Source organism: Neltuma alba, unplaced genomic scaffold, assembly GCF_004799145.2.
Source record: "Neltuma alba isolate B1F8T4 unplaced genomic scaffold, ASM479914v2 tig00012608_pilon, whole genome shotgun sequence".
Lineage (NCBI taxonomy): Eukaryota > Viridiplantae > Streptophyta > Magnoliopsida > Fabales > Fabaceae > Neltuma > Neltuma alba.
The window spans coordinates 58,424-75,139 of record NW_021637053.1 but is presented as its reverse complement, the minus strand read 5'-3'; the positions used below and the strand labels follow the sequence as shown (position 1 = coordinate 75,139).

The 16,716-nt window shown below is 34.2% G+C and overlaps 1 protein-coding gene across 1 annotated transcript; it reads left to right on the top strand.

The window, feature by feature from the left end:
• Window positions 1-1,242: 1,242 nt before the first annotated feature.
• LOC114729171 (uncharacterized) lies at window positions 1,243-5,567 on the top strand (the record flags this gene model as incomplete). Its single annotated transcript, XM_028916144.1, has 11 exons — window positions 1,243-1,357; window positions 1,571-1,635; window positions 2,199-2,300; window positions 2,693-2,782; window positions 2,861-2,935; window positions 3,034-3,066; window positions 3,193-3,273; window positions 3,381-3,443; window positions 3,658-3,720; window positions 4,219-4,287; window positions 4,890-5,567. Coding segments are annotated over 11 exons (936 nt in total), but the record flags the coding sequence as incomplete, so codon positions are not given.
• Window positions 5,568-16,716: the final 11,149 nt, after the last annotated feature.

Here is a 16,716-nt window from a genome sequence, read left to right as displayed (position 1 = left end):
ATTTTTTTATCTTCTCAACCTTCTTGCTATATGCAATCACGTTAAGTTAATTACTTGCACTGTATTCAGAACCCTCATCATGTTTTCAAGCAGTGTCTTAGAAACTTGCTGGATGCCACTGTCTTCTATTTCTTTTGTAGAAATATACTATTGCAATTAGGGGCATGTATGGGAAGGACGGGGCTGGGGATTGACCTAGCCCATGAATTGGTTTGGTGATTTCCGGCAGGTTTTGTCATGGGCCTAACCTTGTGGCATCAACTGTTTGCCATGTTCCTTCACTAGTGTTGGTGAAGTCAAGACGAGGAAGAGGAAGGAGGTTGAGAAGAAATATGAAGATAATCTGATGGAACCCGAGCTCAAATATTAACTAAGACCATCAGAATCTAAGAGTCATATCACACATCTAAGAATTAAAAAAAAAAAATCAAAATAGACAAAATCATATTACAAAATAAAAAAATACTGAAAATCGTATCACAAAATCTTGAGAATATAATAATTTACAATAGAACAGGTCTGAGAGAAATGAGAAGATTCTGGATAAGAAGGAGATTGGTGCCGTCAAATGTCATTCCTTGTGTAACAGTGATAGCACCAGTAGGAGGCTATATGCTGCCATTGAAGAAAGATGGTGGTATGTGAAGGCGGTTGAACATAGAGAGAAGGAAGAAGATTTTGGAGAAGATAAGAAAGAGATGCCATTGAACATTCTGATGAAGATAAAGAGATGCCATTGAATATTTTGAAAAGAGAAAGGGACACCAGTGAACTGCTTAAGACTGTATATCAAGTGTCAACCTAAAAAATTTTTAATATAGACTGTTCTGGGTTACCTGAACCCATTGGTTAAACTCAACCTGCAAGCCTAATAGTAGATGTTGGGCCGGGCTTGGTTCCAAGCCTATCAGGTCATGCACGCTCCTATGTAGTATAGTCGCAGATGACATTGCCAAACTTATGCTTAGTGGTTGCATATAGCAACATCCTATTCATAGCTTCGTAAGTTTGAAGTACGTCAAATTGTATACGGTTTTTGCACTATTAGCGAAGTGTTTATCCTCACTTTCTGATTCATTTAAAAGGATATCATTTTTGCTTTCTGAAAGTGTTAAAAACTGTTTTCTCAAATATTAGTCTTAAAAACAAACTTTTTTGATAAATACACAGTTGTATGAGTGTCTGCTAATGCCTATACAATAACAATCATACTTTAGCAATTTTCTTGGAAGCTTGTAAAATATTGAAAATACTGATGAAACTTTGAATTTACAGGTTAGCAGCCTTCGTCAGGAATTGCAACTTCTTGCTAGAGATAGAACAATCACCATTGTAAATGCCAGTGGATCAGTTTCTGGTTATTCGCCTTCTTTCACACATTAATGGACTGTTTTGTTTCTGTTTAATTGTTACTAGTTCAGGCCATTTTATTACATTATCACAGCTCTTTTGCAACATTTGGACAAAAATAGGTTTAATTACAGGGTCTTGCTATCCTGAAATTATATTTTATTTTTCTTTTCTTTTCAATAGTTTGCAGTATCTGCTGACTGGCTTTTGAAATGCTCAGGTGCAGGAAAATATGGTACAGTAATTATTATTGTGGTGGTGGGATATGGCTACATTTGGTGGAAGGTAAGAATATGCTTTTCCTTTTTTGGTTGGCAGAATCATCAATTAGCTTACAAGCACGTTTTGTGCTATGGCTCGGTAGTTTCTATGTATGCTGAGTATATTATATTTAAATTGTACATGTAAGGTGGTTGAACTCTATTAATCCGTAGGTATTAATTTGTTTGCAACTTTCTCTTTTAATGTTGAGATTTGGTCAAATGATAGTTGTGGCTGACTGCATGTATTTTGTGATTTCTCCCTAAATGGTTGGAACAGTCTAATGTAAAATGTGACATAGCGTAATTGCAATTATAGTAGGCTTTCTTGTCTCGTGTTGAGCTCTAGTAATGTTTTTGCCAAATATTTTGACATAATGTGTCACTAATGAGATTGAATTGATGGGTGTGTTTGGGTATAATTTATACCAAATTGGATGGTAAAACAATCGGGTGTTTGGAATGTTTTAAATGTATAAAACTACCTTCCTATCTGGAATTCTGTTATGTACAGTTCTTTGCCAGTAGGTTTTACAAATGTTTGCACCTTCCCGTTGGTTGAGTTATATGGCTGTTGCATTTTTTCAGGGATGGAAACTTCCTGATTTGATGTTTGCAACAAGGCGTAGTTTATCTGATGCTAGCACAAGTATAGGCAATCAGCTGGGGAAGGTTTATGAATCAATTGAGGTAGGCCTTTTTATTCTATTTTCTATAGGCTGCCCCTCTTAGTTTGTTGCAAAACTATTAGTTTCTTTCAATGGTGAGATTAAATGATTACTTACTATTGGAAAAGAAATTAAATGATTGCTCGGTGTATTGATCTTGATCATGTGGATTTTTCCTTTGATAGTGTCATTGCGTACCTGCATTTGTCAATTTTATTGTGATGATAGGATTTGCTAGGAAGGTTCATTATTGAACCTGAGGCATTATCATATTTGAAATCATGTCAATGAAGACTTAGATGAAATATACACAATAGTGTTGCACTTCTATGGATGAAATATACACAATAGCGTTGCACTTTTATGCTTTGGAATACCTGAGAATGGCTATTCACTTATTTGCAATGGTTTCAGGAGGCCAAGAAGAAGTTATCTGCAAGAATAAATCGCCTGGATAGCAGTCTAGATGAGTGTGCTGCTCTAACTGAAAATACAAGGGTGGAGGTAAGTAAAAAATTTGGAAGTTGTGGACTTATGGTTTTAGCTTATTGGTCATTGATAATTGAGTATATTTTATTGTAGATCTCTGAAATACAACGGGAAACAGATACTATATGTGGGGATTTTTCACATGTTCGCGTTGCCGTCCGTGTTCTGGTGATTCAATTATAACGATTTCTTTTCTTTTGTTTTCTTCCCTTTTTTGTGTTTCTTGCTGGCTGTGTAATTATCTAATTTCTTCTTTTGCTTCTCAGGAATCTAAAATAAAAGAAATAGAAGGGAAGCAGGTATTATCATATTACATATTAATTTTTTGAATTAGTACGTGAATTTTCTCTTGTTTGTATTTAATAGGAATGATATTATACAAGATTGACGATTACAATTTAATAATTATTTTCTATCTTCTTTAGGCATCCACAACCGACAGAGTAACTGAATTGTGTCAATTTGCCATGAAATTGGAGAATGGCAAACCCACAGAGCGCATTCAGGCATGGGCTGAATGATCTTTATGAATGGATTATCTTTGTTTGGCTTGGCCTCGAAATTTGAATTTTGTTTCTTTATGATGCTAATAATTGAAGTTTTAATTATACAGGCATCTTCCTCCAGTTCTTCCAGGCCAGCTCTTGATTTACCACCTGTTTCACCCAGCTCCAGGGTAAGGATTATGTTTCCGAGGCTAATTAATTATTGCATATTTGCATTCATGGTCTCTATAAGACTGTTGGAAATTAGTAAACTCTTTGCTTGCAAGTTTTGCTAAAATTAATGGCACACTTGGTAGCTGAAGAACATGTTCATTACATTAAGTTTGCTTGATATAACCATTTATAGGCGTTTTTTGAAAGAACTTTGTTACCTGGTTTTTACAGGTATTACCATCAAGTTCTTTAAGGCTATCTTTAGAGCAACCATCTGTCACACCCTTATCAAGGGTAATTTTTATTGTAGTCCTAGACTTTGATCTGCAAAAGATATCTAAGAATTATAATTATAATTCATATTAGTACAGCTAGGTACCATGATTTACTGGAAATCTGGTATTTTTCATTCTATATGGTTGATGGGTAGTGCAATTTAGAATCTTACAATCACATCTGAAAGCTAGATCTCAGTCAAACCCCATTGAGCAGGAGCTGCAAAAGAAAGTTTTTTCCCTACTTCATTTTAAATCTTTTCTTTTGGATATCATGACATGCTCAGCTGCATCAATTTGGTTAGAGCATTATGTGCCAACTGCCTCCCCATCAAACTGCCCCCCAAGGGACCTCTTTTTTTTTTTCCATTCCCCCAATTATCATCCAAACTATGAGTAAATTTATGTTTATTTAGTGTTTGCTGCCATTATTACGAATTTATTTCACTATCTGCTTTTGTAGCCGGTTATTAGTTATTGATTTTCATCTTTTACAAAGGACCATGTACTTCAACAGACTGGGTCCTTGCCTCCAAATTTGTCAACCGATCCAATATCTCCCTCATATTCTGCGGGACGATGCCAGGTTTTGAGCCTTTTGACTTACTGGACTTGGCTGTGTTTTGGGACAGTTCTTGTTCATTATTGTTGAATAATCTTATTACTTCCTGTCCTTAATATAAGAGCTAGTTTAGCTTTTAATTTGGTCATAAATATGAAACTACAATTCATTTTGTTTTTCATATTTATCTATCTTTTTCAAAATAGTCCTTGTAGTAGTTGTCTATATTAAAAGTTCCATCAAGTAATAGTTTTAGTTAGTACATCTGAAAAACAAGGGTATTTTAGGAAAGACAACATCTATTTATTACAAATAAATAACTTACTTGATTTCCTTAATCTCGCTAAATTAGTCAACTAGGTCTTATATTAAGGATTAGAAGTAGTATTTAGAAACTTCCTATCCCATGTTTAGTTTATCGCCCATGTTTTTGCTAGATAAACAGCTCTTTCATACCACTTGTGGCTTTGGTCTCAAGTGTCTTTCTGGGAATAATTACAATTTCTCTTCCCTTAAATCTTTTATTGCTCCACTGCTATCAGAAGAGTGCTGTCCTTGAAATGTCTGGAGTGTCATTCCTTGCTTTCATATTTTTGAAATATTTCATTTATGAATCTTCCTTTCAGGAGAGCAATGGAATTTCAGACGCAATTAATTCCCCTAGCAGTGCTGCGGGTTCTAATGGGATCCTTCCTAAAGAGGACAAAGCCCCTGTTGGTTCAGGTTATGGCTTGCTTGGGCGATTTCTTACAAGAACGCGTAGTGCTACAGATTCAGCATCACAATTTACTCGTTCCAATGCTTAATAACCCTGGTTTTCTTCTAAGTTGGTCAATACCAATATATCCTGTAGACCAATGGACCTTGCCCTGGGTGGAATGTCTCCGCCAATTGGTGAGGTTTCTCAGAGGTTTCCTATTTAGGTTCTGCCCATTAAGGTCTGATAAAAAATGACTGGGCAGTGATTTTTGTAGAGAATTCATAATTTACTGTTTTAGTTGGATTAAATTAAAATCATTAGTTAGTCGGATACTTGTTGGTGACTTTTGGAAGAGCAACGGAAGATTAAGTGGCCGTTGAACTGTTACAGACTCGTTTATTCACCATACCCATTATCAATAGAGTGCAAGTTTGAACGAACTGTTTGGAGGGTTCCCCACCATTTTGGTTATATATATTCTGAATCTACTTTTTAGGTACGGGCTGGGATAAACCTGCTAAAAAGTCCCATTGTAATGGGCATGTGCTGTTGTTATCTAGCAGTTATGCAATAAAGTAATCCATCTTTGGATCCCTGTTTACTAGTAGTGGTCACTGTTAAATAAGTTTTGAATTTTATATCAATGTCCAAATGTCTTATCTTCTTTTCCCTGTAATTCCAGTTTTATTTGCAATACATTTCGCAACTAGTCTCAATTGACACCAGTTATGTATTGTGTTTAGCAACACTTTGCTGCATCTATGATTCGCAGTGTAATAATTGAGTGACACGTTTGGAAGATTTGTGTTAACGAGTGTTTAGACTGGCAGGTCAATCGGCTTATGTGTTGAACACAAAAGCAAAAAGGTAGCTTTTGAGTGTTGCATTGAAGTTAATGATATGTGGGGTGGCGTTGCTAAAATAGTGCTGAGATGTGCTCGGAATTTAAACGTAATAATGTGTTTTTGTAACATTACATTTAGTATAGGTGGTTTGTCATATTTTTTTGTGCAATTGTTTTAATTAGTATGCACCTCGATGATTGTAGGGAGCTATGAGCCTGAAAATCACTATTTTATTATTTACTATTCAAATCACTTAATTTACTCACGAGGGTTGTCTTCCATGGAGTTTATGAAAATTGTTTTTTTTTAAAAAAAAAAAATTTTCATGAGGACATTTTCCACATACGATCTTAAGTAGAGGTGTAGAAGGATTGGCCTAATTAATTCAAGCGAAGACTAACAAAGGAGAGTTTAACACGAAAGAAAATGACACAGGGGCCTCCTGAGGTTTATGACGACGGAGAAGGACCATGAATTTATAAAATGGCATATGAAAGTTCACGATAAAGATTTTTCAAGAAATGAAGTACTATAGATCAAATTGTCCTGACTCAATTTTTTTTTTGGCCAAAATGTTCTAACTCAATTGGGAACAAATAAATTGCTAAAAATCAAAAGGCTTTTTACTGGTCGGATTATAATTTTTTTTTTAAAAAAAACATGACAATTAAGAACTTGTTAAGTTATCATTTCAACTATAGATTTTCAATTATTGAAAATTCATTTAAAGATTACTGGGAGACAACTCTATTCCAGTGAACCACCTGCTTTTTTTAAGTGATTTGGTTGAACTTGACAGGTGATGACTTCAGTAGTTTTATTCACAATTTATGAAATTGTTTTTATTTTTGTCATAACTAGAATACTTTTGTAAGACATTTAAGCCTAACTAAGATATGTGAAAAAATGTTGCCATAACTAGGATACTTTTGTAAGACATTTAAGCCTAAGATATGTGTAAAAATGTTGTCATAACTAGAATACTTTCGTAAGAAATTTAAGCCTAACTAAGATATGTGAAAAAATGTTAGAAGAGTATAAACATAATTACATAGAGGCTAATAACATAGATGGGAAATATTTGAAACAATAAAAAAAAAGTGCAAGAAATTCACAAAGAAGGGTAAACCACTAAACCCACACCATTTATGGCTTGGCAAGAATGCCACTCCTTTTAAATTTGTGTATCATAACAATCGAGGCTTTTCCTTGAAATTTTGGCTGTTCGATTATTAAGGCAGTATATTGTATATGCTGTCAGATGAGTATGCATTGTGCCTATTCAGTTTTTATTTTTAATTTTTATACAAATTTAGTTTATATAAATGGTAAAAAAAAAAACAAAAAGAAAAGCTAGGTACGCAATCCATTAAAAAAGAAATTTTTTTTGGTTCAAAATCTTAATATATACTGAATAACAAATTATAAAATATAACAAATTAGTACGAGAAAATCTGATATAAAGCTGACTTAAATGGAATTTCAAATGAAGTTGAACAATTTAACAAACCCTAATTCGTCCATAGGCTTAATTTGAGGTTCGTGAATGTTGGATGATTTACCATATTGTTCCTCACTTACACCTATGGCTAGAGCTCCAGTGACAAACTGTGACTAGAACTCTGCTGACAACTGACAACTTTATCACAGTAAGTTTTGTTATGAATAGCTAATGAAAACTTATGAATTGCAAAATTGGATTTTGTTTATTTTTGAGGCTGTCTTATGATTAGATAATAATAAAGGTTTTATTGAAGAGGGCAATTTTATTGCGAAAGTTTTGTTGTGATAAACTAATAAGGAATTATGAATTACTAAAGTGAACTTGTTAACTTCTGTGTCTACCTTGTGATTCAATTAACAAATCCAAATTCCTATTAGCTATTCACACAACAAAACTTTTACAATAAAATTGCACCCTTTAATAAACCTTCGTTGTTATTCGATCACAAGAAAGACTCATAGATTTACAAGTTTAATTTAGCAACTCGTTAGTTCTCATTAACTATTCAGAAGAATATTTTTGCAATAAAGTTGGCATCTTTAATAAACATATGTTGTTATTCAACCACAAGATAGGTTTAGAAATAAACAAATTTTATTTAATGATTAAAAACAAAAATCTTGCAATAAAATTATCTCCAGAGCTTCAGCCACCGTCGTTGCCAGAGTTCAGCCGCGGGTAACAAGAAGATGGTCCTCCTCCGCTTGGGTAAGCTTTGGTACGATCCAGGTGGATGAGGAACCTGTGGTGGTTTTCGTCCTGCATCATTCATATATATTTACTGATTAAATTAATAGAGGAATATGAATCAAGTCCCTGATTACAGAAACCAGCAGGTGGTTGCTAAAAAGGCGATGAGTAACAACAGCATTATTGGCAGAATAGAAGGAAATGACGACAAGATTATGATTGCGTAATTATTGTGGAATTACTTGGACAGCTAATATTTATATTTCCCTTTTGAAATATTCAAAGTTGTTGAATTATAAAATAGGGAGAATCTCATTTAAATCCAGTTGAAATACTAAGATCTAAAATTAGGCCTACAATTTGAACAAATCCCTAATTAGGCCACCTTTTAGGGATTTATGAATGTTGTTAAAAGTCTAGAATACCCCTCTACAATTATAATATAAGTTGTTACCTATATATTTTTCTTCCCCACAAATTCTTTTCTTAAAAATTTTTTTTGCCAAATTTTTCAAATTTTGAAAATAGTAAATCTTTAATAGATGACAGTAAATTACAACACAGTCCTTGATTCATATTAATGATTAATCTAGCACCATTATCAATATAACAGCATAGGTACTGATAGATTTTAATTTTGGATGGATTTAATTTCTACTTAGTTTTAATATTGATCCATCCTCCGTATACTTCATAATACACACAAATATAATTTTTTTTTTAACTCATACATTTTTTCAAATAGAACACACACATATATTTTAAGGGTAAAAAAACTTATTCAGACAATAAGTTTTTCTACAAATTTTGGATTGATGACAATATTATAATTTATTATTTTCATATTTTTGGAAAAAAATTTATAGGAGAAAAATATATAAGTATCAGCTCATATTTTAATTATAGAAGGACATTTTGGTCTTTTTAATAATATTCATAAATCTCTAATTAGAAATTAATTCAAAATGGAGGCCTGATTTTGAATTTCAATATTTCAAGTGGATTTAAACATGATTCTCCCTATGAAATATATTTGATATTTTAAATATTGTTTATCAGGGAATAATTAAATTTGTTGAGGAGTAGTGGCTCAATTTAATGCTCATATTGCCGGTTCGATTCGCTCCTGTAAATGTTTTATTCACATATGATGTTGTAAGCAGGGCCTATCCTGCCCAGTCTTTTTTTCTTTTTTTCTTTGGTCCAAAAGATGTCATTTATAAAAGATTGAAGAACATCAACCTACACCAGCTCTAACAGTACCTAGACATGAGTTCAACAATTCTGACTCCAAAATCTTAACTAGAGGGACTGGGGGGAAGGGGACCAACCACACCAAGACAGACCCTTTACAGACTCTTTAGCTAACCAATCAGCAGCTAAATTTCCAGAACGAGGAATATATGATAAGGAAATATTGGCATTGGACTTGAAAACTGCCGCAAGCTCATCTACCAAAATACTTGCTTGCCAATCTTGACAAAAACTCTGATTTTTTACAACATCTACCAGCGCTTTACAATCTGACTCCACATGAATTTTTCCCAAGTCTGCTTCTGCTATGCTTTTTACTGCCTCTATAAGAGCCATTGCTTTTGCAAAAAAAGGTGAAATTGCTGTACACTTCCTGGCACATGCGTTTACCACCTGCCCTGCATCATTTCTCAAGACAAAACCAAAACCACTATCCTTATTAGTTTCAGAAAAAGCGCCATCCACATTGAGCTTTTCGGGGATAAATCCCAAGCTTGTGAAGTTGAAACAGAAACAGAGGGGGTATCATCAGCTACAAACCACTCTTTTGTTGTCCAAAGATCATTAACAGCTTTAGTGGCAGAACCGAGAACCCAAGTCAAGTCAAAAGTACAACGCTCATATAGATCCATACATCTATTTTTCCAGATATACCACAAGATATAAACTAGCAAAGCTTGAGCATAACCATCATTCTTTAGCTTAGACATAATCATAATGAACCAATCCATAAAAGAATGGATATTAGAGTCAGACATTATCAAGCCTAAAGGACTCACAAACCACAGCCTTTTTACCCAATCACACAGCAAAAGAAGGTGCACAACAGATTCACTCTTTTCACAACATTTAAAACAGCAAGGGGATTAGTGCATTGCATTATGGCAGACCCTCCAAATAAAAGATTTTATTTTTGGTTGTACTTTGAGATTCCAAATTAAGTTCCAAACTCCCTTATCATTCAAATTGGACGAACTAGGCCCCTCTGGATTGTTTAATCCTTTAGCTTTGAGGTACATGTATCCCAATTTAACAGTATAAAGTCTATTAAAATTCTGGATCCAATGAACTCTATCTTGAATGCCTTGCCCTGGGATCACAACTTCAAGAATTGCATGTTTCACTATATCAGGAAGATCTAACTCTCTTATCTCCCATCTCTCCCTAATGAAGTTAGCAACCATTCCTAAGACTCCTTGTTTAGGAACCAGATGTTCAGGAATCCTACTAGAGGGGAGTAAAGGAATCCAATTATCTCTCCAGAAGTCAACACGAGTACCAGTTCCTATCTGCCAAAGGATATTATTTTCCAATAATCTCCTTCTTGCTATAAGGCTGCTCCAAGCCCAAGAAGCTCTCCCCTTTTTGTGTAGACATAAAGGGGCAATAGGGAAAGTAAATTCCGTTTAAAATTTTAACCCAAAGAGCATCCGGCTCTTTTAAAATCCTCCAACATTGCTTTCCTCACAAAGCCAAGTTAAAGCTTTGAAAGTCCTTGAAACCCATTCCTCCCCTTCTTTTTTCTAAAGTCATGACTCCCCAAGCTTTCCAATGGATCTTTCTATGACCTTCAAAATCCCCCCACCAAAAATTAGATATGATACTATCAAGTTCTTTGCATGTCTTTTTTGGGAAGAGGAAACATGCCATAGAATACCTATCCTACCTAGTCTACCTGTGTACAGTCCTAAACAAATGCGATATTTAAATTAAATGCAAAACAGTAATTTTATTTTTATTAAAATAAAAATAAAAATGGTAAAAAGAAAAAGCAGGCGAGCTGAGAGCCTGCCTCAAAACGGAATGTCATTTTGCTAGCCCAACCTATAACTTTTATGGCAAGTTAGCGGACCCAATCTGTCTCTAAAAATTGTTTTTTTTTTTTGCTTAAAAAGCAATCATATTCAAGATACTGTCGAGCACTAAATATAGGTATCTCTCTCAGTGGGGATTTGAATATTAGTTTGCTATGTTGTGAAGAGCTAATTCTTTTTACTAGACTTAACCCCATTGGTATGAATCCATTATGAGTCTTAAAGTGGGCCTTTTTGTCTTTGGTATTTATTTTCTCCTTTTCGGTTTGTCTTCGGCCCATGTCGAGTTACTCTACTAGCTTTATGGGCCTTCTATGTTGTGTATTGTCATTGTACTGTATGATAAAACATATTGTATAGATGCTTTGAACAGGATTATTTTTAATAAAAAATATTTATACTCAGCAAAAAAAAAAACATATTGTGTGGATTTAGTAACCGACAATGTCTTGAACATGACTGCCTCCAATAGAAGATATATATATATATATATATATATATGCCTAGGAAAAAAAAAGACATTGTGCAGGAAACATAAGAATAGCTCCAAAAATGAATGCATGACTCACAAGCCACACCTCACTAGGCTTCTCATTGCTCGGCCTCGTTTGCTACTTTATCATTAGATAATTTAAATGAGGGTTAAAGTGCAAAAATACTAATAAACTTATACTAAATATTTAAAAATACTCAAACATTTTTCAATTACAAAAATACCCATAAACATCAAAATCAAAGGAAAAATGACATGTCCAATAGCCTAAGTTGATGTTCGTTATTTTTTGTAGTGGGACATGCTATTTTTATGAAAGTACCAAAATATCTTCAACTAAAAAATGATTAAAATGCAAAATTACTTATAAACTTTTATCCAGAGTGCGCCAAATAATATATACTTTTTAGAAATACAAAAGTACTCAAACATTTCAAATACATATGAAAGTACTAAAATATCCCTAACTGAGAAAAAGATGAATAAAATGTTTGGTCCTTATAATTTGCCTTCATTTTGGTTTTGATTCTTATATATTCATACCATAGTTTTAGGTCCATCAAGGGGAAATGGTAATGATTTGATTCATTTTAAAATTAAGTCAATCTTATATCCCGGCCACCATAATTGTTGTTTTTCAGAACAAAAAAAATGTCCCTCCATAATTGTTTTTTAAATTGGGAGTATTTTGATACTTTTATCTTCATTTTGAATATATATATGGACACTTTTGCATCTCCCCAAAGCATATGGTGTTTTGTGCATATGGGTAAAAATTTATGAGCATTTTTGCATCTTTACCATTTTTAAGTTAGAGGTATTTTGATACTTTTATTAAAATAGTGTGAGTCTTTGATTTGAACCTTTTTAGTCGCCTTGGGTTAAATTAAAAATAAAACCAAATTATGCAGTAAAGCACAACTCGGGTCGTGTCTCTTGAGGAGCCTTTTATTAATTCCTAAGTTAACTAAGTGACAAAGAATAAAAAGGGGGGGTTGAAAAAGGATTTTTCAATTAATAAAACTAATTATGAAAATAAGAAATAAATCTAAACTATTTTTTTTGGGTATTTTTAATAAAGAAAGAATGAAAAATGCAAATTTGAATTTTAGAAAATCAGTAATGAGAATGCTTCTTGAAAACAGAATGTAGCTATCCTTGCTTAATAAAAGATATGGGAGTAAAATAATTCACCAAGTTAAGAAAAACAACCCCAAACACAGTTTGGGTCAAGTAAACTCAACACTTAACTACCCTAAACGCTAGATAGTAATCAAGTCATTAAGTTACTTTTAAAAACCACTTGATGTGCAATTTAAATTGAGTTAATAAAACTTGTTTCCCTCTCAAAGAATGCTCACGGAGACACTCAATTGCAATACATCTCAATCATAAAATCTAACAACACGCCAGATAAGATAATTTTAATGAATGCAAAGAAAATATATATGAATTCAAATCCCAAGTAATACAACTCAAATTAAATTGCAAAAATCCAATTAACAGAAATTATAACGCATAATCTCAGTCTCCAAATCAAATGAAAACATTCCTAACACAAGAAAAATCTAATGAAGTCCAAGAGAAAATTAATTGAAAAACTATATACTCCCCTAGTTGAAGCTCCAAGCTCAAGCTACTCCTCCATCTCCAAGAAGCACAAGAAAATTAGCCTCTCATAGCTCTAAAAGAATCCATAATATTTTTGAAGCAATGAGAATTCATGGAGGCTTTGGTGAGAAAGTGGGTGTGAAGATTATTTGTAGAAGAATACAAATAATAGGGGCCGACGGTGATGATGATAGTTATGGAAGAGATGGATGATGATAATGAAGCCTGTGGAATAGGTAGACAACGCGCCACTATGGGTGAAGTGCGTCTTTGGCCGAAGGGGGAATATGAGAATTGAATGGGTGCGCCGCTTGTGATTGCGTGAGAACTGGTGTATATGTGTGGAGCGGGTATGAGGCGTGTGAATATGAGTGTGTGTACGGTGGTATATATAGGAATGGAATAGGGGGGCGGCTGTGATACCTGCGTGAAGGAGGAGATATAATATATATCCAAATCAAATCTGAAGGATAGGCGTGTGGATAATTTCTGTATCCTCTTTTTGAATCCATAAAAATACAGATAATATCATAATCTGATGTCATCCAAGCTGTGTCTCCAATTTTCCTTTTTTGTATTTTTTTATTTCCTTCCTTTCAGTTTTCTCATTATCTTTATTTCCTTATTTTTTTTAAGGCCTGCAAAAGATAAATTGAGATATTATCATCAAATCCAAAATCAATTATTTAAAAAGAGATAAAAATATGATAAGATCTCCTATTAAATCTCTAATTTCATGCAATCAGTATTTGATTCAAAATACCCACAATCAATGCAATTTATCCCACTTTAATGATAAATATCTCCAAAAAGATATCAAATAATATATTAAAATCAGGATCTATCAACTCCCCCACACTTGAACTTTTGCACTCCTGGGCAAAACGATCAATTACATGAAAAACTAAGACTAACACCAAGAGCAATTAAAGAGTTATACAAATTCATGGAAGAGTATAATAGCCCAATCAATGACATCCAACAAACTAGCAAAATTCATAGTTAAAACTAATGCAAAGGATTAGTCAAGTATGTAATCAACCTTGAAAGTGAATAAATGAGAGAAAGCTCTCAAGGATAGTAGTGTTTCACTCATGTCACCTCATTAGGGTAATTTTCACTCAGATCTACTTAATTCACACTCTATCATAGGCTTGTAACAACTCTACTGTCTCAATTACTACCACAATTATACAATAAATCATGAGGACTTTAAAGGGTTGTAATGATGGAATTAGGCCACATGGAATGAATGAGAAAAATGACAAGAACTATGCATGCACATATGAATGATAAGCATCTTAAATACCACTAGATATTCATAAAATCATGTCTCACAGAGCTACTTTTGCTACTTCACAGAATCCAAAGGAATGCCTTATTTCCCATACTTCTTTTTTTTTCTTTTTACTTTTCTATTCTTTTTCTGTTTTTTTTTTCATATTCAACTTTTTTTCTCTTTTTTTTCTTTTTCACTTTTTTTTTGGAATTGGCATTCAAACACATTATGAAAGAATAGCAACATTCTATGATATGACAAGTCATGAGTATGTTAAGATGCTTTGAGAATGCAATTGAGATGTACATGCATTGTCGCTTGTCCAAAACGAGAATAAAAGAAAGTGAAGGCTCAAAAGGGGTATGCAATGGATAAAAATGATAGAGGTTTGTGTTTGGGATAATAGGGTTATAAATATGAATGCCTCAATCACTTTTATCATATAATCACAATGTAATTAGACTAAGAGTTGAAACAAGTTCTGCAGAATGAAAAATTAAGTGGATAATCACACAAAGAAAGGAAATTAGGCCCAAAAATCTTCCAACAAGGTTTATTCTCTCATGTTCACTCACATTGGCTAATTAGACACTAAACTAATCACAAAGCATTAATCAAACTACTCAAATTATTAGCTGTAGGAGTATCATAAATCAAAGCATTATATTCAATCATGAACAAGCATAACTCAAAATTAAACTAGTGAAAGTCTCTCTGTTTTTTTTTTTTTCAAAACAGAGTAGCAATAGTCAAAGTACGGGGCATAGTGAGCAACAGAATCACCAATACTAATGGCAGAATTAGTAGGACTCAATCAATCAAAGAATTTCAATGTGAAATAGAAAGGCTCACAAATGTAGAACATGGAGGTCCTCCCCCACACTTAGCCAATACATTGTCCTCAATGTATTTCAAAACACACTATCCTTACCAGACTCCCATGTAAAGACTAAGTGTTGAGTGGATAAAGCAGAAAGCTTGGAGCATTTATTAACTAACAAGAAGGGGAAAGGAAGAAAAAAAAACTAATCCTAACTACTACTACTGGAATGGCCCTCCCCCACACTTATCTCAAACATTCATGTTCAAAACATTTCACAGGCAGACATATGCATGATATGAGAGATAGAGGAGGAAAGGGACAACCTGGCCTCATGGAGGTTTTGTACTGTCGTGATAGAGCTTGAGAAGGTGTCCGTTGACTTTGAATTCTGATCCACTAGCCTCATCAAGTAGCTCTACCGTCCCGAAGTCATGCACTTTGGTGACTCTGTATGGCCCATCCCAACGGGTTTTAAACTTTCCTGGTTTGAGTGCAAATCGGGCTTTGAAAAGTAGTACTTGGTCACCAGCTTGAAAGTGCTTTCGCAGTATCTTCTGGTCATGAATCTGCTTGGTTTTCTCTTTATATATGCGGGAACTCTCATAAGCGTCCAACCGCATCTCTTCTAGTTCCTGTAACTGCAACTTCCTTTCCAGACCAGATTCCTCTAGGTCCATATTGCACATCTTCACTGCCCAGTAGGTCTTATGCTCCAGTTCAACCGGAATATGACATGCTTTCCCATAAACAAGCCGGTATGGGGACATTCCTATCGGTGTTTTGAAGGCAGTTCTATATGCCCAGAGTGCTTCTTCCAACCTCAAGCTCCAATCCTTTCTCGAAGGCTTCACTATCTTTTCTAAGATCTGCTTGATTTCTCTGTTAGAAACTTCTGCTTGCCCATTTGTCTGTGGATGATAAGCAGTGGATGTTTTGTGGGTAACCCCAAACTTTGCAAGCAAACCGTCGATAATCCGGTTGCAAAAATGGGTACCTCTGTCACTTATTATAGCCCTTGGTACCCCAAATCTACAAAAGATAGACTTAAGAAACTTGGAGACCGTTTGGCCGTCATCTTTCCTAGTAGGGATGGCCTCTACCCACCTAGATAAGTAATCTACTGCTAACAAGATGTAATTAAAACCTGCAGACGGTGGAAAGGGACCCATAAAATCAATTCCCCAAACATCAAATACCTCACAGAATAACATATGGTGCTGCGGCATTTCATGCCTTTTACCTAGCCCCCCAAACCTCTGGCATTTATCACATGCCTTACAATACAAATAAGCATCCTTAAACAAAGTTGGCCAGTAAAATCCAGCATCTAATACTTTCCTAGAGGTCTTTTTAGCACTAAAGTGTCCCCCACAACTCAATGAATGGCAGGCAGAAAGGATGGATTGGAATTCTGTCTCTGGTACACATTTTCTAATGATC